Below are 25,470 nucleotides of genomic sequence, written 5' to 3' on the forward strand. Positions count from 1 at the left end.
AAGTCACTAGTACTAACATGTTGCAAATAGTATCTAGTGATGCCATTCCTCCCTTCATTGCCTTCCATTTATTTTGGAACACTCTTAAGTATGGCTAAATGCACAATTTTTCTAATACATAGGTTGTCAAAACCTGGAAAGTACGTTTCTTCAGCTGTTGTTAGTTTGGTATGTGCAGTCTGGGCATATGACTATTGAGTTATATATAAGAGCTGAATTTAATACTGTCCACATCAAAGCCTTTATATGCTTTTAAACTATATGTAGGCACTTCACTGATTGTTAAAAGGTAGCTTAATATTTTTTTTTCCCCAGATTTTATTAAAATATTTTATCATTGTTATTTACAGAAATTACTTTGCAACTGGTTTTTCTATCAGTCGATTAACCTTCATGTGCAGCATTGTTTGCTATTGATTTCTCAATCATGGGACGAAAGGGTAAGAAGTCTGATGCTGTTTATGCATGCGAGTGCCCTGATTTCTTTTTATGCATGACAACAAAGAAAAATTGATTTGGGGAGGAGATGAGTTTTGCATTCTGTGATTAAATGCATGCATCTGTGGAAAGACAGGGCAAACTGTGCTTTTAAAATGCTTTGGCTATCCCTTTACATGGCATATGGACTATCTTTCCTGTCACCGCTATGTCACAAGGATACCCAGTGGTGCTCAGAAAATCAGGTACTTAGTGAATTGCTGAAGATGGAAATTAGCTGTGTATGTGAATCTTGGCTTTCAAAGAGTGCTGTTTTGTTTCTAGAAAATGACATAATCCAAGATTAATTCTTAGAGCAATTAGACAGGAAGGAGTAGAAAGCTTGGGTAAGTAGGTTAATGAGACTTTTCCTCATCCAGTAAGTTGTAGATATCAGCTGATGTTCATGTCCAAAGGTGAAGAGTTCTGGATTTTCCTGTTTTGAAGGTGCTTAGGTGAACAAAGTGCTGCTTGATTCCATATTTTTTGAGTTCATGTCTTTGAAGTATTTTAGTAAATTCTGTTTGTAGCTGATATGTTCGAGGGAATGACCTATGACTCTTGTTAGTATCCCAGATAACTCAGACAGCACAAACCTTTTGGTACCCATGTAGAGAGATTTTCCAGCATAAGGGGTATGTCATAATTGTTCACATTTCAAAAGTTAAAACAATTAGAGAATTCTTATCTTGCAGAAATATATGTAAGAATCTTAAGACTAGCAACTAAAATTAGGAAACTTCTTAGGTTGCCTACAAACAAAATATAAAAAGCAAATTAGTTAAATCTATTGATGGGTTTTATTTTTTTTTTCCTCAAACAGGTGTTTAAATAAGTAAATGTACTTGTATAGAGTGAATATTGCAGTAGTCTGACATGCATGTTCTTAATTCATAGGAAAAAAGTTTCAGGATACTTGAATTGCCTAGCCTGTGATAATTTACATGTGAAAATAACCGTGCTCACAAAAAGAACATTACTGAAGTGCAGCTATTTTATGTTTAAGAACTTTGGCTTCTGTAAAATATTGAATTATTTTTCTAAACTAAAAACGTGGCGATAAAAATTAATCTTTTATAAAGATGTGAAGAATCCTGAGCAATTATGTGGCAAAAGATAAATATGTGAGTATAAAATAAGCACATTTTTAGTTCTTTTTAAATTCAGAGGCTTAAAAAATAATAAAACTATAACAAAAGTAGAAGAAAGGAAAAATAAGGAAAATCATGGCCTCTGAACACAGTCAAATCTTCATCCTGTTTCTCTAAGTGCAATAATTTAAGTATATGAGTTGTGAAAGATTTAATTTCTTTTTCTCCATAGTTAGATTTAATTTAGTGGACTAGAACACTTCCATCCCCATGTTTGCAGGGCAAGAGTTGCCAGCAGTATGCTGCGTATTCAATATTCATAAGAATTTTGTGTGAGTGGAAAAAGCAGGTGTGTGTGTCTTGGCATGTGTCATGTCTATTGCAGACCTTTAAGCTGTGTGTCTTGTCCTAATTTATAAAAAGAACAGACATAGCTTGCCCAAATAATATAAACAATTGAAGAGCCTTAGATTTAGACTGGAATTGCCATTAGTTTATTGTCTTGGTTTTGTCTGGGATAGAGTTAATTTTCTTTGTAGGGGCTGGTATGTGCCATGTTTTGCATGTAGGAGAAAAATAATGCTGATAGCACACCGATGGTTCAGTTGTTGCAGAGCAGTGCTTGCACAGAGCCAAGGACTTTTCAGCTCCTCGTGCTGCCAGCAAGGTCCCTGGGGGTGCACCAGGAGCTGGAGGGAACACAGCCAGGACAGCTGGCTCAGACTGACCAAAGGGACGTCCCGTACTGCATGGTGTTGCGCTGAACAATGAATGTGGGCTGGAGGCAGGGGCACTGCTCGGGGACAGGCTGGGCGTTGGTCAGCGGGGGGTGAGCAATTGCACTGTGCATCACTTGCTCTGTGTGTGTATATGGAGAAATAAATAACATTTTCACTATTTTCCCTTCAGTTCTCTCCCCCATTGCTCTGTGCATGCATATATGTGTGTGTGTGTGTATATACATACATACACATATAAATGTTCTTGTTAATATTTTCCCTTCAGTTCTCTCGCCCATCCCACAGGAGGAGGGGGAGGGAGTTAGCAAACCACTGCTGGGTTAAACCACAACACTTACCAAATTCAAAGAGCAAAAACCTAACTTATGTTCATATAGCTTAGTTATTTGCAGAATGTTCTTATGTTGTATACAAGTCCAAGAGGATTTTGTTGTTGTTGTTTGCCAGAAGTCTGGCTCTTACAGAAAACATCAGACACCTTGAGGTGGTTAACAACATGCTCACGTATATCTGCTTCTTTGTGTATGATTATAAAGCTGTCTGTCTTCGAGACTGAGCAGTTTGGTGGGAACAGAGTGGCAGCAGCAAAGGGATGTAGCCTTTAGGTAATGAAGATGCACAGAAGAGCAATCAGTTGCGTATACATTCCTTGTGTACCCCATGGCTGATTAGAAATTACAGGAGGGGGAAAGCTGCTTTTTAATGAGCTGGGATACATGGTTCTAGACAGAGCCTTCAAGGTATGTATCCTACCACTAGGTTTACTGTTTTGGAGGGGAGAAAACCGTTCAAAACCTAGCAGCAGCTACTTTTCAGTTATTCTGGGACATCTGAATTGAAGCTGGAACACTTTTTTGGAACTAATGGGGAAAATTAATGGTCACGAGGGTATTTTATAATTCAGATTAAACTAGAAGGGTTATTTTTGATGAAACTTCTGTCCTTCATGTCTGTATTAAAAACTGTTAATACTGAAAAGTTGCTCCATGAACTTCTGATCGTTTATTTTAGCACAAAGCTGGTCTTCTGTGAGGGCAGGATGAGCTAGAGTAGGGCTGTCTTCAGAGAAGAAATCATGTAAAATGATTACAGGCAGGACTTGCTCGTAATAATTTGTAAAGAATTTTTTTAAAAAAAAATTCTAGCCCAAAATAATTTTCATGTTCTATGTGTACATCCACATGTCCAAACGGGAATATTCCTTTTCGTCAATTCTTTTTGAGAAGAACAAGTGGGTAGGGACAGACGTGAGCAGGGTATTAATTGAAAACACATTGTATTCCTTAAACAGGAACAGAGGTTTTATCGCATTTTGGGCCCTATCTGTATGCAGCCATGTACAGTGGGGAAAAAAAAAATCTAATTTATGTAATGTGGTATTAAACTACTTGTAAACAGAAAGTTTTGCTTTTAATTAGGAAATGTTCTTCAAATTTGTGTATATGTTCTGAAGTCTACCGCTAGGTATACCTAAATGGGGGCAAATAATTCTCGTTTTTAAAGTTGTCTGGCCATGTTTATATTGGTATTCAGAGTGTTTTAGTAGAAGGAAGGATGTATAGATCAAAACACTTTTGCTAGTCTTGTATATAATTAAGTGATTTACTCTGTATTTGTTAAAATCTAGTTCCCTGAGCTAAACTTACTCACTCCATAAGGTTTGAGGATTCCAAAAAGAGGCCTGTGAACCTTGTCAATTCTCTTGAGCATCATTTTCTCTGAGCAGAAAGATGGTCAAAAGTGTAATATTTTGAGAATTTTTGCCTCTGCAGCTGTGTTCCACCTCGTGGTTTAGATGAAGAAAATGACCTTGAGTTCATGTAGTTGTGTTGTTCTAAGGATTAAAAAAAAATGTAGCAGTAGTCACAAAACTTCTTCGCATTTCTCTACATCCAGATTTTTCAGTGCATGACACTTCCAGTGATTATTGCCCAGAAGTCTTGCAACCCTGGTCACTTGGTGACCAATTACTAGCTGATCTGAAGTGAACTTGTTTTCTGTAGGGCAGGTGGTGATCAAAGTTTCCCAATGCCATCCTTCTGGATCTCTTCAACTAGGGTAAATGAGTAGTATTGACAAAACCATGCATGCCGTTGGCCTTCATGACCATACAAACGTTGGTAGCATTTGACACAGTTCCATCTGTTGCTTGGTGTAGGGAAGCTACAGCTCAAAACTAGAAGAGGCTACTGTGTAATACAGATCATAGTTGACTAGCAAGGTACATCTATAAACACGTTGACAACTTTCCCACACATCAGGAGCCGTTCCAGTTTCTTTCATGATTCTGCCCATGGATTCAAGGTATCTACTGAACGGCAGAACTGTTCGTGGTGTTTGGGTGACCGGTTGTGGTATAAGAGATGCCAAGTAATCCAGATTTGCTACAGCCATAATTTTGAGTTTAATTGTGCCATTAATTGTACCATTACCACGTTCATGATGGAAGCTTTTATAATTTATCATTACCAGGTGGATGGCTTTGCTCTAGCCCCTACGCTGTTATCATACCATGTCCTAATGCTCTGCCCAGACGTTCCTAGCTGGGCTTCTTCAGTCGCAGCATCTGCCCTGCGTGAACCTGTAGAGGGCTTGACTTCTGTCTGCCGTAACTTTAAAGATCATATCCAGACTCATGCCCTAGTATAAGCTTTCTTCTGATGCCTTCTTCCCTTCTCCTCTCACCCTCAAAACACACACAAATGTGAGGTACTCCAGAGGCAATGGATTAGTTTACGTATCTGTAGCAAAACAGAAGGGACCAGCAAGTGTTCAAACAGCAAAGTAACTTCATTCCTTGTAGGGGGTGAGGGCTGTGTCCAGGGAAGCATGAAAAAACTCATTTAGAACTTGAACGGGGAGTAGGGAGAGTGACATGGAGGAAGGTCTGTCTGTCTTGTCTGGAGCTCGGATTGGGATGGAAAGGTATGAGCAGCTTGAGCATCTGGGAGGGACTCTGCAGTCTGGGCTTAAGTAGCAGTCAGTCATCAAAGCTTGTCGAGGCATTTAGCCAAGTGCATAGATAAATATTTTTACCTGTAGTGCATGTGATCATGGCTGACCAGAAGGATGATTAGAAGGTTCCAGAGGGAAACAGTAGCCTTCCTGGAAAATTTTTGCACCGACACACCTCAGCTGCTTTTTGCTAGAGGCTCTTGGCCACCTTGGTGACAGGTCGTATTGCTGCTTCTCCAGTTACCTTTCAGGCTTTTAACCAAGCCTGCCATTGTGTCCTTCCTCTCCTTCAAGCACAACCAACGCCATCTCCTGCAGAATGGTCTTCCAGGTTAGATGATGTTCCTTCCATAACTGCTGCAATGTGGGAACAAGGTGGTAGGGGAGGTGATTCAAAAAGCAAGGTGGTCAAAAGCATTGTGGCCAGCAGGGCAAGGGAAATGGTTGTCCCCCTCTGCTCTGCTCTCATGTGACCCCACCTGGAGCCCTGTGCTCAGCTCTGGGGCCCCCAGCACTGGAAGGACATGGACCTGTTAGAATGAGTCCAGAGGAGAGGCGCAAGGATGATCAAGGGGCTGGAGCACCTCTCCTGTGAAGACAGGCCAAGGGAGTTGGGATTGTTCAGCCTGGAGAAGAGAAGGCTCTGGGGAGACCTTACAGCGGCCTTCCAGTACCTAAAGGGGGCTACAGGAAAGCTGGGGAGAGACTCTTTGTCAGGGGGTGTAGGGATAGGACAAGGGGGGATGGCTTTAATCTAAAAGAGGGAAGATTTAGATTAGATATAAGGAAGAAATTCTTTACTCTGAGGGTGGTGAGGCACTGGCACAGGCTGCCCAGAGAAGCTGTGGATTCCCTATCCCTGGAGGTGCTCAAGGCCAGGCTGAATGGGGCTTTAGGCAACCTGGTTTGGTGGGAGGTGTCGCTGCCCATGGCAGGGGGGTTGGAACCGGATGGGTTTAAAGGTCTCTTCCAACCCCAAACTATGCTATGGTTCTGTGATTGTCCAGAGGTAGTTATAATGCAGACAAGTACATGCAGGCCAATACATCCCCACTTTATACTGGTTTATGAAACACCTTGCTATGAAATCAATATTTGTTTGTAAGTAGGAGTATCGTGACCTCTTTTCTCCTCCTTCGCTGAGTTTATCCCCCAGAACTCGTTTCCTGCCCACAAACTCCATACTGAAAGCAGGAATGAAAATTGTACTTGACCAAAATATTTTTACTGTGTACGTGTTATCAGTGCCAGCTGTGATGGGGAAGGGTCAAGGAGATATATACAGATGTGTATTTCCAGTTGTGTTTTCTGGAGTGGGAGTGATAAAATTTCCCTTTTCAGTTGTTTTATTGATAAGAAGTAAATGACCTTGTTGTGGCCAACAGAAATATAAGTAGCAGCAAGAACTAAGAGGCAAAATGCATTGTAAGTCAGAGAGCTTCTTTCACTGGGACCAGATTAATTTTAGATGTTGTTAATAACATTTTAAAAATAGACAGCTCTGGTAGTATCTCATAGTAAGAAAAGAAGAGGCGGTGTTGAAGAGAACAGAAATGAGCAAGTAAAACAAAGTTCCAATGTGAAAACAACAAAGGTGGGAGAAAGAAGAGACTGTATGGAAACACTGTAGGCAGCGGAACTTGTGAAAAAGAATGTAACCAGAGAAGTTGCTGTAATGGAAAACTTCTTTTTAATGGATTAAAAGTCTTTAAAACGCACCGTCCCAAAGATAATATTGTCCCTGGGGATTTGTTTTAATTGCTAATGGTTCTGAAGAGAAAAGTTCACTGAAGAAGCTTAGTGGTAAGCTTTATTTAACTAGATTATTTTTTTTATTTCTTGCTAGTAGCTTGATGTGCATTGTCATTTCTTGTTTTCACAGAAAGCTAATGTTCCAGCTATTTTTGCATGCTTTTTACTGTAGCTTTCTGTACATATTTCCATGTTGATTCAACTATAGAAGGACACATCTTGAACTCTTACTAAACCAGAATTAGCTTTACTGTAAAAATATAGTCTAGGGAGAAAATTGTTTTGTTTTCTTTTGAATTTCTTTTAAATTAACTGAGCACCAAAATAGAGAGATATATATTTAAATATACAATTGCCAAACCTGAATATTGGATAGAATTTTTCTTTGCAGCGTTTTAGTGGAGAGGGGCTAGAAAATGGTTGTTTAGAAGGCAAATGGCACAAGAGTGAGTAAGAGGTGGAGAAAAGGAGAGGTTGATCTGGGGGATGGGACCTCGTCTGTCTCCATGATGAGTCCTCTGTTCTCCCTCAAAGCGCATCAGGGGGACGCTGCAGTGGCTGACTAGCGTGTCCTTATTGCATTTCTTCTTTTTATAGCAAGGTGAAGAATATTTTTAATTAACTTCCTTATATGGCCAGAATAATTTCCTTCTTCCAAAGTATTTGAACTGTTTTAGTAGCAGATGGGGATTGTCCTTGAAAATAGTTTTAGCTCTGAATTAAATGCATCAACTGATACTAACAGTTCACTAGCCAGGTGTAGTTAGTGTAGTGGTTGGTGTTATTTTGCACACTTTCCCCTATATTTGAAACAAATTTGTTTGCGTATATTTACTGTTTCAGATAAAAGAAAATAACCAAAACAAAATTTTATTACATAAAAGTAAAGCACTCTATTTTTACATACTTGTATTTTAGTATATTGAGCATCCAGATGTAATTTCAATACTGTTCAGTTTTTGTCTTGATGATAGCAAAATTTACATTCATCTGTAGACACAGACTTTAATGTTAATTAGACTTCTTGAAAGAACAAGAGGTTTTGGAAAGTCTTGAGAGATAATAAAAATCCGAATGACCATATCCAAGCTGGACACATAATAAAAATATTCATTAAGTGAACATGGGATATTTTTTCATGTTGTTAACGTTCTACGGCTAGAAGAGCAGTATTAGTGAATGCTTGGAAGACATTCTAGCATAAGATAAATAGTACAGTCCAATTATTTTGCTGATGTTTTGATAGAGGAAAATAATTTGGCTGTTTTAAACTTGATGGAGAGAACTAGGTGCTTGATGTCAAAAGCCAGCTTCAAGTTTCTTTTTTTTTTTTACATGAATAAGATACAGCAGTGAACATTTAGACAAGTGCTTTTGACATAAAACTTCTTTGCCATGTGCATTTATCTAGCTCACAGTGTAGGATTTCTTTAGTAAGCTATGTGGTAATAGTTCAGTGTTTTCTCTCAATTTACATGCAGTAAAGAGTAGCTTATCACCTCTAGAATTGTAATAATTATTATTTACTAGAAATTATTATTTGTGAACTTAAGAAAAACTACCTCAATTTTCAGGCTGTTTAAACTATATGAAAATCCTGTGTGTGTTGTCCAAGTGGATGTAAAGTAGGAAATAAAACAAGGAAATGATGGAAAGTAGTGGGAAGTTCAACTTCAGAATTGTTGAACTCAAAATGGAATTTCTCCTTGATGTATCATACTCTTTGTAAGTAAGAATGTTAAGGAGTTAAATTCTGTAACCCTTGCTTAAATTCAGAGGTTTTATTAGAGATAATGTTAATTTCATTAACCTATTTATATTTGAAGTGTTTTTGTAATCTGAAGCCCTTCTGTTTAAAAAGCCTTTTTGGTTAGCAGTCTGTCTTAAATAATTCTTTTGTGGTCATTCTTCAGCAAGACCAAGGGAGTATGTTTTTCCTGAAATAATTACATCTACAGTGATATGTGGCAACTGAATGAACACAGGTTTCTCTGATACTATACTGATACTTTTCCTGGTAGTCACAGAAGTAAACAAAAACAAAAACAAAAACCTACATGTTCCAGGGAAGTTTAAGTGATGGACCTGGCTCTCTTCAGTTTCCCTTGATGAGCTGTGAATCCCATGTCGACAATATATATTTTCTTTTTCTTTTCTCGTGCCTGGCCTCGTTAACAGAATCTGATACTGAAGTTTTTCATGTGTTTGTTGGCTTTATGTAGATGTCACAGAGCTAATCAGATAAGCTTACAGTGTTGCAGAGCCCCCGCGGGAAGTAACTGCTTCTGTGCTAGTGCGAGAGCGCAAATTTCTTAAAAAGGACAGAGATCCCGGGGAGTGAAATCCTACCCAGGATGAGGCAGTATGTTCAAGTTCCAACTGTTGAGCAAGAAAAAGCCTATGATTATAATTCTGCTTTAGAACCGAGACCATGTATGTGTTTGGGTAGGTGAAATTACCATTTTCTGATTAAGTAGACTATTTATTTCTTCTTATTGATATTGTGTAGAATAGATGTGTGTAGAAGGAAATACCCTTATGGCTGATAAATATGTACAGTCTTAACATGAAAAATCAAGATTATGGGGTTCTTTTAGCATTTTTAAATGTGGAAAATCCCACTGTTGCTGAAATAAAAATCAATATTGTTTAAAACTTTTACGTTGACTAACCTATAAAAGCATGAACTTCTCTGTAGAAGGCTTTAACCTTCGTATTTACTTGTATAAAATGGCTTAACGCTGGGGGATCGTTAAAATGCAAATTATGCCTGACACTGGAAGGAAATTGTCATAGCAGTTTGGGTGAAAAAACGCTTAAACTGGAGCAGGTTCATTTTACGCTGTTTAGTGGCAAAACAGCTTATATGTGTGAGGTAAATCTGTTTATTTGTATCAATTTCATCATGTTTAAATGTGCATCTAAGATATAATCAATTTTCAATGGCTTAGCTTCTCCCTATCTTTTAAAGCATTCATCTTTCCTGGTATATTTAGTGAAATCTTGAAACATTTATTTATTCATTTTAAATATTGTTTAGTTCAATCTATTGTTAACACTTTGTTATTCTATGTTTTTTTATTCATAATTTTTATACCTTATATATTCTTACATATGTTTATATTAATATTTCCTGGTTATTATCAAAATGCTGAGCAATGATAAATAATTTTCCCACTAAACCTGTCTCATGACTGTTAATTGTTTTGGTTGTATTTTTCCTTCCGTTCTTTGGAGACCCTCTCTCTTAGTTTTTCTGATAGAGTTCTGTTTAAATTTCCTTACTCAAAAAAATAATCTGAGGTTGAAAACTTTGATAGATTAGCTCTAGCTTTCTAATATCTGAATGTTTTGTTTAATCAGGAAAAATCTTATAATTCAATTCATATTCATTTAGTTTTTATTTTATTGATGGTAGTGTGCTTTGAAATTTCTTTTTCTCTGTAAACTGTACTGTGATTAAATACATAGCAATTTAAAGATACTATAGAAAATCCAGAATTGGGGTAAAGATAATTTTTTCAAATCTTTTGTAATAAACATATTGTTCTTCTTTTTTTTATCTAAAATTGACTCTGTGCCATAAATTTGAAGAGCAGTATTAGAACACCGCTGAGTTTCCATTAACTGAAACCATTTGGTTAGGCTGGGAGAATGAGCTGGTCCTCTGTTACCTGATATTTCACCCTTCTCTAATGAGTGACTGTATCCAGGTTTTATGTTCAATGTATGTAACTACCACAGCTCTAAAATACCTTTCGTAAACTTACATTGTAGTTCTTTGCAAGAATTTTCTTCTCCTGTCACTGGGAGAGAAACTAACTAAAAGCGTGTTACGATATCTTCTGTTCTTACTTCAGATATCTGCAGAAAAATCCTGTACTACACTATACTGTAAGAATTTTTTGTTGTAACTAATACTAATCAAACACAGCATTTACCTGGGGCCGGTGTTAGTAGTCTGTGAGGCAGGAAGACACAAGGACAAAGAGTGTTGAGACAGATGTTGAGCTGCGTATCTAATTCTAATTAATTCAAATAAATTAATAAATTAATTCAAAGAAAACATCCAACAAAGTTTTATTTTGATGATTTACTTGAGTTTCACAATAATGTCAAGTGCTAAACGCGTAAGAGGTACTCCTACCTTCCTATGATTTTACTTGATTTTGAAATGTTACAAAACATTGCTGTCAATAGAAGAAATTCCTACAGCTGAATCAGATCTGTTTTAAGACAAGCAGGTTTTTAACCTCTTGATTCGGTGATAGCTACGTTTTCTAATGGCATTTGAAATAAGTTTTGATTTTATCTACTTAGTACCTACATCTTTTGTGTAAATATAGAGTTTCATGTTGATTGGACCTCTGTGAGTAGATGTCAGTAGAAATAGATATAGTAACAGTAACAAAGTACTGCTTCACACAGAAATCCCCAATATTGCAGTTGTTTATTGCTTGAGTGCTTTTTGTTTTCGTAGTTCTGTTTTGAGGTCGTAGTTCTGCATTCCTCTTAGTGATGATGTTAGACTCTCTAATTCATGAATTGAGTTAAAAGACCACCAAAGAGAACCTAGAGTCAAGGTCTACTTTCAGAATCATAGATCTACCTCTCATCATTGCTTCTGGTTAAATAAATTGTGAGAGTGAAGTTGTCAGACTGAGTAGAATTCAGGTTTTTGTTGCAAAAAAAAATATCATCAGAAAGCAGGTGGCATAGAGAAGCAAAGTCTACTCATGTAGAGTCTTGTAATAAAAGAGTACAGCAGCAGAACTCTTAGTCTTGAACTTCTCAGATGTTCTGAAAAATATGATTCCAAACAACTATAGTTTCTTGGATATCTTAAGTAAAGAAATATCAAATCCTGGTATATTTGTCTAATACTTCTTAGCAGGCTGAAAATTTTTCAGATATATTGTAAACAACAGTTATCCCCAAGATAACCCTTATTCTTTTCTCTATTTTGAAATGGCTGTGACTAACCTTTGGAAATTTTACTATTTTGAGCAAAGTTTTATGATTTTTGCATACATAAATGGGTATCTTTCATGAGGTATTTTTAAGATACTTAGCTACTGTGAATGCTGTAGGTATTGAGATTTAGAAAGACTACTTACGATCCTCATACAGACTTGGTATATTATTATACAGTATATTATTGCTATAGTTTCAGCTCAGTGGCTCCTGTACATCAAAGCTGCTTTAATGTTGATCTGAGATGTGACTAGTGAATGAGTCTGGTAATATCTCCACAGAAAAATTTAAAACTGGATTTGTCAAAACACATTCCTTGGGAATGCACTGCACTGACAAAAGAATGGGATAGATATCTGGAAGCCTTTTTTTTTTTTTAGTGCTCATTTTTTTTTCCACTTTATTTATTATTTTTAATACAAACTGGAGTTATTCCAAAGAACTGGTAGTCCTGAATCCTAGATTAAAAAAAAAAAAAAGAAAAGAAAAAAACGTACTTCATAAGTTTCTGTCTTCCTAGAGTATCTTTTTAAATTAATAGAATTACAAGTTACATATATTGTTCTGATTATCATTGTATGAGTACAGTATCAGAGTAGAATAGAAATGAGGTCAGAAAAATACCTTTCTTCACTTCAAGTGACTCTTTTTTTCTGATGCCAAATAAAATAGTGGGATAATGAAGTGGATTATTTGTTTTGTAAATTGTAGTTTATAGCATTTTATATGGTTGCCTGTAAAATGCAATGAAGATCTTATTTCTGGATTTTTAAGAGGAGTAGACATAACATGTTTTCAGTTAGGTTTTGAAATGATAATTTAGAATGAAGATAGAGCACTGAAGAAATAGTTGTAATTTCTTGATCTTTCTGCATATTTTTAAGTATGGCTTGATGACAGGTGCATTTCTGATATCCAACATGTGTGCATATTTTCTCATGTATTGCATTATAATAACTTCACTTATTTGACTTCCCAGTCATTTTCAATTACTGTTATTTTGCGTAAGTGCTGAATGTAACAAGCCGTAACAACCAGCTACATCCTTTCCCTTTTCCTTTTTTTCCCCCTTTTCCTTTTTTTCCCCCTTTTCCTTTTTTTCCCCCTTTTCCTTTTTTTCCCCCTTTTCCTTTTTTTCCCCCTTTTCCTTTTTTTCCCCCTTTTCCTTTTTTTCCCCCTTTTCCTTTTTTTCCCCCTTTTCCTTTTTTTCCCCCTTTTCCTTTTTTTCCCCCTTTTCCTTTTTTTCCCCCTTTTCCTTTTTTTCCCCCTTTTCCTTTTTTTCCCCCTTTTCCTTTTTTTCCCCCTTTTCCTTTTTTCCCCCTTTTCCTTTTTTTCCCCCTTTTCCTTTTTTTCCCCCTTTTCCTTTTTTTCCCCCTTTTCCTTTTTTTCCCCCTTTTCCTTTTTTTCCCCCTTGCTTGTTGGCTACTCACTTAGAATGAAGCTATCAGAGTTCCTAAAATTTTGTTCTAAATTCTGTTGGATAAATCTCTCTGCAGGAGTGTGCTGTTGCTGTGCTGCTTTGCGACCTCGCTACAAGCGTCTGGTAGATAACATATTTCCTGAAGATCCAAAAGTGAGTGAGGACTTAAAATTGTAAAGGGATTGGTTATTGAAAATCTATTCAGTAGCTAATGCTTTAGCATTTCTTTTTTCTCATTTCACAGTAAATTCTGTCTTAATACTTTGTATCTTTAACAGAGATTGGTAGAAGAATTTAGCTGGAAGGGGACTGGTGCAGATCATCTTGTCCAAGTCCCTTTTCAAAGCAGGGCATCACGTACTGAAAAAAAACCACCAATATGTTTTGTTCAAGTAAATAGAGGTTTAATTAAACATGGCATGCTGCAGCAGAGGTAGCACTTAACTTCATAACGATTTAGAACCATGAACACTTCCTTTGCTGTGTTTGGCAGGTATGAACATTTCACTTGAACAATCTTGGAGCTGTATTAAAGCCCAACTATTATTCTCTGGAAACAGTTTCTGTATTAACATTTGTGTATAGCTATTTTATGTACAATTAACATTCTGTATATATCTGTACATAATCATGTGATAGTTCAAAGTAATCAAAAGCTTATGTTTATGCGGCTGTATTTTTTAAATGTTACCAGATTTTGTTATCTTTTGTAATAGTATAAGTGAGCAGAGCAGTCAGCATTCATACAAGGTTTGGTTTATAGAGTATGTGGGCTTTAAAATTACTTTTTTTTTTTTTTTAAGAATTTTAAAGAAGTGTATTGATACTGAGTGTTAGTTACTATGTTAATGTGTGTTATTGGCTTCAAATACAGTTATTTCCATTTATACAGTACACTGACAGCATGGACCCATATGGTTTTATATATTTGTTTTAATCTACTTGTTTTGACACAGGTATAGAAACACCTCAAGTAACTACAGTTGTAGTAGAGCTGTAGTCTCACTTGGTGGCTCTGAACTGTTACTCCTTAGTCTCTACCTGTGTTAATACTCATTGGCTCAGTGTAGGACACAAGCCAGCCTCAGATGTTTCACTGAAGCCTTGTCTAAAATATTAGAAGACTTGATAAAATGCACTCACTGTCTTTAAAGCTTCAGTAACTTGTTTGAAAAAGACAATGTTTTGGAAACTTACAGCAAAAAAAAAAAAGAAAAAAGGCAAAAAAAAAGCCTTATTCTTCTTACCTGACAGTTGTAGTTAGTACCTGTAGTACCTCACCTACGGATGTCTGTATCACAGTTCAGACTAAATGGGTATGTGTAACTAATTTGTTAATTACTGCCTGATCCTGTTCTAAAAATTAGCCTTCGGGTACCCTATGTGTCAGCCTTGTCCAAAATATGACACTGACAAAAATGAACAAGATTATGGTTTAAATCTTTTGCATAGACTGTCAACTTTTCAGAATTATCCGTCAGATATATGATGACATTTGGGGGGTAATGGGAGAAGAAAAAGTGACATTGTACCAGTGGGGAAAATGTGTCGCAGCACTGATAATGTAGGTCAGTAAATACCTGCTTTTGGAATACTTGTCTGTGTCCATCCCATGTCTGTCCTTCCCCACCCCCCAAATGATGGGAGAAGTTACTTCATTTATTTCAAAAATATCTTGCGTAATTTTTTAAGTTGTTGATTTTTGCAGCTTAGCTGTTGACAATTTTGTTTAAAAGTTACATATTTTGAGTAGCGTATTCCAGTTTGTACGACTCAGATCTTTTGCTTTGAGTATCCAAAAGGAAAATACTTCAAAAGCTTCATAATTTTTGTGGATTTTTATTTTATTTTATTTTACTTCTGTATGTCCTTAGGATGGTCTTGTTAAAGCTGATATGGAGAAGCTGACTTTCTATGCGGTTTCTGCACCAGAAAAGCTGGATCGAATCGGTGCTTACCTAGCAGAGAGACTGAGCAGAGATGTAGTCCGGCATCGCTATGGGTAAGGAAATAAGTCGCAGCGTTAAAAATAGGTGCGAACATGTAGCTGCATTTAGGTCAGAGCAAAGATGATGAGTTTAGGAGGTAAGATACAGAGTCAAAAGAGAAAGATTTTAAAGAACATGGAAATGGCATAGGAAGCTACTGAGTGTAAGAAGTGGCAAGAACTGCAAAAGAAAGGCAGTATTCATCATGGGTCATCTTTGGCATTCATGATGTTAAAAGCTATTTTTATAACTTCCACAGAATGGATAAAAGACCATTCATTAGGCTAACTAGTTTGGCTTGCTCCTTTTCTCATTCGTTTAATTAGAATGTCCTCTCACTGTGCAGGAGGATGGATAAGTTGATGGTTTTCCATACCAGGGTTTGGGTAGAGATATTGTATACTAGAAAGCTAGGGTCTATAATTGAAAACAAAATGTGCCAGAATAGAAAATTAAACTGTATTTACTCAGAAATTATTATGATATTCTTTCTAAAAACTTTGTGTTTTTTTAAAAGAAGTCAGAAATACCATTCACTTCCATTTTTAGATCCTATGAAAGATGTGCCTTCACCCTTTCTTTTCTAATTTACTTTAGTGATAAAGACCTAATGATAAACTTAGCACGTATATTTGTGAGTCTCTCCACAATTAATTTTCAGGTATGTCTTAATTGCCATGGAGGCATTGGACCAACTTCTAATGGCTTGCCATTCTCAAAGCATAAAGCCATTTGTGGAAAGCTTCCTTCATATGGTGGCCAAGCTTCTGGAATCAGGAGAACCAAAGTTGCAAGTTCTTGGAACTAATTCTGTGAGTAAACCCAGATTCTAATTGAAATCAGAGTAAGTCTTTGCTTGTTTGCTGAGGCAAAATAATTCCAGAATTCACAAAATATCTCCAATTTGAACATGAATTGAGAAGATTCTGTGAACGGAATGATATGCTGTTTGGGCCTAAACACAGAACGTAGACCAGATGGAGCCAGAAAAACGTGTTCCCATTTAGTCTCTAAGACTCTTTTGATGCTTGGGCTCATTCTCTGTGGTAATAACTTCTTCTGGAAGAAATGGAAAAGCTGTTCTGTCAATTCATATTTTGAATCTTTTTAACAGACCTCCTGAAGCCATTGGTGTAGGAAAGACAATGTTTTCTTGCTTTCAGCAACAAGAGAAGTGGTGAGAGAAAGAGGAAGTAACATCCTTCTCCACGGCACTGACACTATGGAGAAAGACTCGTAGTAGTTGAAAAGTAGCCAGGAGGCAAAAGCCTTCATTATTCTTAACTTTTTAGCTTATGTATTTCAGGGTCCACGTCCTGGCTTGAAAGGCAAAACTAAAAGTATCAAAGGGAAGACTTGGAGATCAGTTTCCCTAAATAAAGGGATGGATGCAATTAATATTATAGTTCTCTGATGCTTTCGCTATAACCATTGTATTTCCCAGGCAGTACAGCATGGTTCTGAGAAATTTCAGGATGGTGATGTGGACTGCTTTCACCTAGAGTGATTATTTTTACATGAGTAAAGAAGTAATGCATGCATTATACATACATTGCCATTGTTAGCAGTGTGTGGGTTCTCTGGATTCTATAAAAATGTTAGTCTTTCCTTTGGGCATGATTCCCAGTTGGTGGAATTAAATGGAGTTGTGGTTCAGAGAGACAGGAAGGTGTATATATTAGTGATACTACTCTGGAGTAGAATTTCTTACTATAGTTGAACACAGATGGTTCTTGCTGTGGTGGAGGGGAAGTAGTGTCTCCTTGCACACCAAACTAACAGGGCAGTTTTACTGGTGGTAATCGAATACACACACATTATATTTTTATATATATTTATATATATGCATAATACATACATGTATGTCCCTGGAGAGGGACTCTTTATCAGGGAGCCTAGTGGTAGGGCAGTGGTTGTAAACTAAGAGAGGGTAGATTTAGATTAAATATTAGGGAGAAATTCTTTACTGTGAGAGTGGTGAGGCAGTGGGATAGGTTGCCCAGAGAAGCTGTGGATGCCCCATACCTGGAGGTGTTCAAGGCCAGGCTGGATGGGGCTTTGGGCAACCTGATCTAGGGGGAGATGTCCCTGCCCATGGCAGGGGTTTGGAATTAGGTGATCTTTAGGGTCCTTCCAACCCAAACCATTCTGTGATTCTATATATGTGTCTTTTGTTAACTTTGAGCCATACTACCCTGATTTTTTTTGTTTGTTTGTAAAAACAATAGCTGGGCAAGACCCCTTTGGGAAATAAGAAATAGCTATGGAACTTGCTTCCTGGGGTACGTAATGGAAGATATGTGTCACTTTCCAGTTGTTTGAAAACCTCAGTGGTAAACAGTTACTGTAAACCTCCACTTTAATATACAAGGCCCGCATCTCTTCTAAAAGAATATGCTCTTGAACAGAAGTTCACATTATGGTCATCTGTTTGATATCCCTGTCTGTTCCTAATGAGGCCTTTTATGTGCAAAGTGGATTAATGGAATTCCTAATTTGGGAAATAACTTCTGTTTTTCTGTTGTACTCAGTAACCAAAATAACAACAAGAAAAAAATCCTAAATAAGATACTAAATTATGTAAGAAGAAGAGAGTGAGTATATGGCTTTTCAACAGTATTCCAGAGACTTGTTTTAACCTAATTACGCTTATTTCCCTAGGTGCCTTCTGTAGTCAAGAAAGAGAAAAGATAGTCTTCTTGTGTTAACTCTAGAGGAGCGAAATGTATTGGCACTGACAGATTTTCTGTTACCGAGAAAACTGGCCTGCTATGTTCTTAAATAAATTTGATGTCAGACACGAAGAAAGTTTATCATCACATCTAGCCTCTTTTAGATTTTCCTGTACTCCCTAAGAAGGAATAAAAGATGAGTACAGATGGTGAAGAGAAACTGGATTAGTTTTTATATGCTTTAGTTACTCTAATATACCGCTGTGGAGAAGAAATGTATTGCCTGGAAGAGCTATGAGTAAAATAAATTGTATACAAAGTAAATGTCTTTAAACTGGTGAAAAGTCAGGCAGCCTTTGGGAAAGTTTCCATTTCTTGTTGTTTTATTAAACTAAATTTCACACCAATACAAATTCATGGTCTCTTTTTGCTTTACAAGGAAAGCATTTGATGATGATTTCCATATCATTTTAAGTGTATCTTGATTATTTTCCATTCCAAAGCTGATTTTCAGAGCATCACTGGCATGCAAAGGCGACTGTGTCTTTCAAGTAAGATTTAACTGTCTTAATTGAGTTACAGTTTATTCTCAGCCTCACAAGCAGATTTTACTTGAACTGTGAGAACTCTTGTGATGTTTCACTTGAAACCCTGACTTCTGAACCAAATTTGTGTACTGAATGATTCCTAGTAGTTTAAAGTCTTGGAAGGATCTGAAAGCTGCTGCTGCCTTCAAGGTTTTTCCTTGGCTTGCAAATCTCAGGTTTTTGGAGGCAGAGCTTGCTCTATTTGGTGCTCTGTATCGTACAAAAGGGGAAAAAAAAAAAACACAGAACTTGCTTTCACCACTTTGGCTTCTGATTTTTTATTTTTTTTAAAGTTAATTTACTTTTTTAAAAGCAAAGCTGAAGATTACTGTTCTGGAAAAATAGTTGTTTCTGCTTTTCGTTAGTGTACTTATGTGCCTAATCTTCAGATTATATAAAATTAATTCCTATGACTTTTTATATGCTTACATTGCATTGTAAATTACGTTAGTTTATTTCTTACACCAGCAATGATTTTTGTATGACACAGTTGTAAATCTACTTATACGGGAAGATACTTGAGAACAGGTGAAATGCAATAGTGGATGTCTTGAACTCTATTTTTTTTCTTTGAAATCGACTGGATTTGAAATTGGCAGTGTCTATAAAGTTCAGAATGTCTGTTTCTATCCTGGAAGATATTTTTATTAACCATGTGCTAAGATAGCACATGCTGGTGAGGAAACTGAAAAAAATGTGTAAAAAAAAAAAAAAAAAGCTGAGACTTTCTTGGCTTAAGCATTATAGAATCTGAAAGCTGACTGCAGTACATTTATTACTTAGAAACGTATGGAAATACTAAATTTCTCTATCCAATTTGCAGAATTTCAGTAACAAAATATCATGTAAAATGTCTGTACATCTCATGTTCAAATAATGAAATCTATTGTTTAGATCTGTAGTGGCTACAGACCAGGGTTATACTGGGGTAGAATCAATTAAATTTGTTCATCCTATCAAATAGTGTACAGCTCTAAAATCTTTGAAATTGTGGTCAAGATTTTGGGGACAAGAGGGAGACTTTATTTTTTTAATATTTTAAATTGCCTGTCAATTCATTTAGAGAGGGTCCAGAAAATTTCTTTAGTGATCAGCTGGTCAAAAGTGATGGGGGTTGTACTTTAGTAAAACGTATCTTAAAATATGTTGAGGCAACTCGGTTGAATTTTTAACCATTTTAAACCATTTTGAAGCTAATTCAGAATGTTGACTGGATGAATTATCTGTATTTTGATAGTAAAATGTATTTTTCAATTAATCTGTAAAGTTGTTGATATATGTATAGAACCCCATATTTATCACATTTTAAATTATTTATCTAAATTATTCAATTTAGATCTTTTAGTTGATAGGGCGCTTCATTTTGGAAAGCCGATTTATTTTCGGCATGAGTGAAATAATCATGCCATTAGTGACAGCATTGTGCTTCCTGTGCAGGAGGAGCAGGTGACTGTTATTGCCAGCTGTCATCTTGTTTGGTATTTAAAAGAAGATGAGCAGCATCCCAGGTGGAAAAGTGACCAGCCAGTGTCTGATAGAGCAACGAGATTTTTATATTTGTTAGTTTTGGCTTATGATAACACTTGTTTTTGGCTGAACTGAAGTGCATGCACACATAAATATTTAAAATGTCAAGACTGTGAAATTAAAGAATGTCAGAACTAATGTTCCCAGTAGAGTACTGATTTGTTGGTCTTGCTTGTCTTTAGCATACTAATCTGGAAGTATGCATGGCACCTTATTTGTATTACAAGATCCTTCTTTCCTTCCATGTATCCATGTGGAATTATGTACTAGTAGTGATCTAGAATACAATGAAGTATTTCATCTCTAGAATCCCTGATCTGTCTTATACAGGAGTTAAAGGTACAGAAAGAGGCAATTAGCCTCTCATAGAATGGCTCAGATTGGAAGGGACCTTAAAGATCATCCAACTCCAACCCCTGCCATGGGCAGGGACACCCCCCACTAGATCAGGTTGGTCAAGGCCCCATCCAGCCTGGCCTTGAAGACCTCCAGGAATGGGGCATCCACAGCTTCTCTGGGCAGCTTGTGCCAGTGCCTCACTACACTTACAGCGAAGAATTTCCTCCTAATGTCTAGTCTAAATCTATCCCCGTTTAGTTTAAGACCATTCCCCCTTGTCCTTTCATGATCTACCCGAGTAGAGTCCTTCTCCATCTTTTTTATAAGACCACTTTAAGTATTGAAAGGCTGCAGTGAGGTCTGTTTGCAGCCTTCTCTTCTCCAGGCTGAACATCCCCAGCTATCTCAGCCTGTCTTCATAGGAGAGGTGCTCCAGCCCTCTGATTATTTTTGTAGCCCTCCTCTGGACCCACTCTAACAGGTCCACAAACAAGATATTTTCCAATGTGATAGTTTCCTAATAATGAAACACAGTAGTTTTTCTATAAAAGATGGTAATTATTGGCATTATCATCCCCTCCTGCTAAATGAAACATGAAAAAATTGCAAGCTATTAAAGACAGAATTGGGAAGCTCAAATACCAGAAAATACTGCTCAGAACCAGCCTACACGTTCTACAGATAGATGCTTTAAGTAATGTAATTCAGAGTTAAATACAATTAATGCTGATAGTTCTTGAACTGCTGCAAAAAGCTGACCTCCTTTAAAGACGTCTAGAGGGTATCAAAAGTTCTGTTCCTACTTCTAATTTTTCTGCCTATTAAGTATGGGCTACCTAAGAGTGATAAGACAGCGTAATTTTATAGAAGAAATCATGTCCTTAGGAATTTATTTTGAGAACTTGCATGATTTACTCAAAGGACTTGCACAATTTGCTTTTCCCTGGTAATAGGATCCCACTTTCTTGATGCAGTCCAGGACAAGTATCTTCTGAATAGCTAATATGTTCCTGCTGTATATAAGGATAGATTTATAAGGTTTTACGCTGATTGAATTTTATTGGTTTCAAACCTAATGGAAATAAGGTATTAGCAATGTAAGTACCTTTTTGTACCTTCTGTATTATACCAATGCCGAAGATGCTTCTACTGGTAAAGCTTCCATAAATTATCAGTGTTACTGCAAGCATTTAGTATGACTGAATGACATGTTTACCTCCTTAAAAACTTTTAAGTATATCCCAGGCAATTGCTTGGAATTTCATAAGAGTTTTGCCCTTTTTAAAGTCAAACAGTTCCTATAATTGTGTTATGCTTGAAAATACCTTAGGTGCTTAGGGGTCAAATATTTTCTATTTAACAGTAACTTCTAAAGACCATCACTGCTAGGCAAGCAGAGAGTGTAGACTAACGTGTGCTGTGAGAACTTTGCATTTCTGTTTCATGACAGTGCAACTCAAAACAGCCCTATGACAGTTAGCTTTCCAGTGTCCTAAATGTTCAGTCACCTGAATGCTAATCCTGGAATAGATTTCAGAAGTGCTTTATGTTCAGTGGGTGAAATTGTTACGATGTACAGGAGGGAATCAAAAATTTTTTGTCCCTTTGTGGACATTTTACTGTTAGTTTCATTTTGAGGGGCATAAATTCTAAGTACTTTCATCCCTGCTACAAAGCTACATTCTGATGCAGGATTAATCTCCGGAGAGAGAGTTGGGGAAACTTTTGTGGCCTAAATTCTTCATTTATTCTGACAAAACAATTTCTTAATACAATAAATCTTTCTTTTAGCAAAAGATATTAGAGTTGTATTATGTTTTCATGTTTGAAGATCCTGTCAATCAGATAAGTCTTCATGTATATTTAGATTGTTCCTGCTGATACCGAATGCTAGATGAGTTAATATTCTCATGGCTGCTCCCATAGTATTTTCTGTTCTTTAAACTTTTTGGTTCTGTTCACGTTTTTATGGAAGTTTATGTGAATCAATTGTAGACTTGAATGTTTAAAAAAATACTAAGGTCATATTACTCTTTGTTTTCCTCCTGAACTTTATGCTTTATTAAATTTTAACGACTAATTAAACTCTAGTTTAATAAATAAATAAATAGGAAGTCTACCTCTGTTTTGTAATTAACAATTTCGTGAAACAAACCAGTGAGACACAAGATACTAAAGCATTTTCCAGAGTCCATTGGGAAGGAAATGATTGCTTTTGTAACTGACCATATTGAGAAAACAGCATGGTTGCTGTTCATTTTACTCACAAACTGTGGTGGCAGAATTTGAAGACCTGTTTTTTTTTTTTTTTGCCTGTATGTCAGTTTCTTATCACCTGACTGTAAAAGATATTCTCTACAGAAAGATGCATAAAATGAGCTAGTATTTTACAGTTTTGCACCTTTTTAAGTAATGGCTGGGAATATAGTTCTAGAAACTGTAGAAATCTCAAGTGCATCTGTAGCTTACTGTGGGTGAACTGATAGCGTATTTGCAAGGGATAAGTGTCCTAGTTAAAACAGGAAAAAAAAAAAAGATTGTTACAGAGTAGAAAGTATTTTTTTCAGGAATGCACAAATTTCTCTTTCAGCTTGAACACTACCTCAGAACCTCCACAAATCAGCATACTGTAGATCATAGTGAAGTGCTTTGGGTTCATCTATATGTATGTGGGTAACGTGATGATAAAAACAGCTTCTACATCTTGGTAAATATACAAGAAACGCCTCAGCTTGTGCTTAGCAATTGGTAAGAAGAATACATTGCGGAGGGAAAAGTAGAGCAATCTTAGTGGGACTTTGCTCTGTTTCAAGGCAAAATCAGCGCTGTGTTAAACGTTTCCTGACAACCTTTCCTTGCCTTTTTTTCTTCTATGTGTGGCCTGTACTTAAAACTTACAGTGATGGAGAATCCACAGTGTCTTTAGGCAATCTTTTCATTTTAGACAGTAAAAACCCATCTTTCTAACTTAAGTAGCCTTTGCTGCAGCGTAAGCCTGCTGTTGCTTTTCTTATTACCACTGAACAAATAAAACAGCGTACTTCTTTTATTTTTGCAAATATCTTCGATAAGTTGTAAGACTAGTATCTTTTTGGGAGTTCAAGGCTAAGTAATGTTTTAGTCTTTTTAACAGGAGTGTTTTATCTGAAGCTTTGTTCATCCCTAGGATGAAGGACAGTATTGGTTAGTCAGTGTCTCCAGCTATGATGCTTAACCTGGGTATGGTATCTAAGGCTTATTAGTGCCAATTAGATGGCAAAAATTTCTTCATAGATCTCACAGGTAATACAGACTTATCACAATATATTGTTTGTTTGTTTTATTATTATTTTTTTTCATGCCAGTGTAACAGCAGTGACTTTCATTGAAGACGCAATTTATTATAATCCTAAGTTTCTTTTCTGCATTCAGCTGTCTGACTTGTATTTGTACAGCTGCCTTAAAATGGTATTTTGCATTTGTCATTCCTAAATTATTGTTTTGATATGGTTTGTTTTTTTTCAGGTCCTGTTTCCAGTTTAGAGAGTTCCAGGCATAAAGCGTGCTTCTAGCTCTGGCCAGCTTAGTGTTCTTTGTAAATTTGATAAGCCCACTCTATTATCTAAATTTCTAGTGAAACTCAGAAATTATTGTATTCCAGACAGGCCTCTTCAGAAATTCACTTAGTACCTTATTGCAGTTTGATGATTTAAAAATTTTAGTATGTTTTTAAACCCTTTTGTATCTATCTTATGGGGAGTGTTCTTTTGACAATGTTTTTCTAGCTTCTTTGTTTTTTTTTTTTGTTTTTTTTTTTTTGTTAACAGCATCACTGAAGTTAAGATATGGCAGGTGCTGCTTCGTCTGGATTCACAAAATCTATTTCCTTGTCAGAAGAATAAGTTAGGCTGTGTTGATGTGATTTGTTCTTGACAAATCCGTGTTGATTGTTACTTATCCTTTTGTTACTTTCTAGATGTTAGCAAATTGGAATTTTTATTTTTTTTGGAGTTTCTTTCTGTGAATGGAATTAAAGTTGACTGGTTACAATTCTATGACTTTTTTTTTAAGGTAAAAAAAATCTTTGTAAAGATATAATTGACAGAACTCTTTCAAGTTTATTTCCCTTGAATTTTGATAAGTCAGGATGTTGCTACTTAACCGGCCAGTGAAAGTGTACCATTGGATTGCTTGGATTGCATGAATTAATGACATTTGCTATTCAAGTGTTGGATGTTTCCATGTTGCATAAGGTGTTATTTGGTGCAGTGGCATCATAATAATAATCATAATGACCTAAATGAAGTTCTAGTGGAAAGACTTTTAAAAGAAAAGCCTCCTATTTGACTTTGTTTTCTCTGAGGCTAAACATTTAAATACTATAAAATCTGGTTTCTTTCTTAATGCACTATTTTATATTAGTCTTAGATGAAGCTTAATATTCATTATCCTCTTTTGGGAAATTGCTATCAAAGGCTTTTTTATCATATTTTGTTCTCCAGTTTGTCAAATTTGCCAACATTGAGGAAGACACGCCTTCATATCACAGACGCTATGACTTCTTTGTGTCTCGATTCAGTGCCATGTGTCATTCATGTGACCACGATCCAGAAATACAAACTGAGTAAGTGCCTTACCGTATGTATTGTAGAGAACTGGCTGACTACAGTCTGTAATACAGTTTCTTATTATGATATTTGTTGAAATATTTCATTCCATTGGAAGAAAATGAAAGTCTGACTTTTAACTAGTACTGAATATTGTGAGTCTTAGGTACATAGAACTTTTAGAATATCCAGGTGGAATTTTACCTGATTGATGCCTGCTGGATTGCATGGATTCTCTCCAGAAAGGCACTGCTCATTACTGTAAATGTGTGCAAGTTCCATAACTCATTTGAGAAACTAATGGGGCTACTTATATGAATAGCAAAAATATATTTTGAGTCTGTTATTTGAGAATTTTTCAT

General features: G+C 36.3%; 1 protein-coding gene across 12 annotated transcripts in view; it reads left to right on the top strand.

Annotated features, from left to right (window-relative positions):
- Positions 1-25,470, top strand: part of EFR3A (EFR3 homolog A) — an 80,939-nt gene that overhangs the window by 8,788 nt on the left and 46,681 nt on the right. For 5 of the 12 annotated variants that reach the window (XM_040547234.1, XM_040547235.1, XM_040547230.1 and 2 more), the window contains exons 3-6: positions 13,486-13,562; positions 15,284-15,411; positions 16,059-16,209; positions 25,004-25,125. In XM_040547234.1, coding sequence (XP_040403168.1) covers positions 13,486-13,562; positions 15,284-15,411; positions 16,059-16,209; positions 25,004-25,125 — 478 coding nt within the window. Of the gene's footprint in view, positions 1-350; positions 441-9,275; positions 9,461-13,485; positions 13,563-15,283; positions 15,412-16,058; positions 16,210-25,003; positions 25,126-25,470 lie in introns of those variants that run through there. The other 7 variants (XM_040547228.1, XM_040547231.1, XM_040547229.1 and 4 more) reach the window with 3 other exon arrangements.

The sequence above is a fragment of the Cygnus olor genome, chromosome 2 (genome assembly GCF_009769625.2).
Source record: "Cygnus olor isolate bCygOlo1 chromosome 2, bCygOlo1.pri.v2, whole genome shotgun sequence".
NCBI classification, from domain to species: Eukaryota; Metazoa; Chordata; class Aves; order Anseriformes; family Anatidae; genus Cygnus; species Cygnus olor.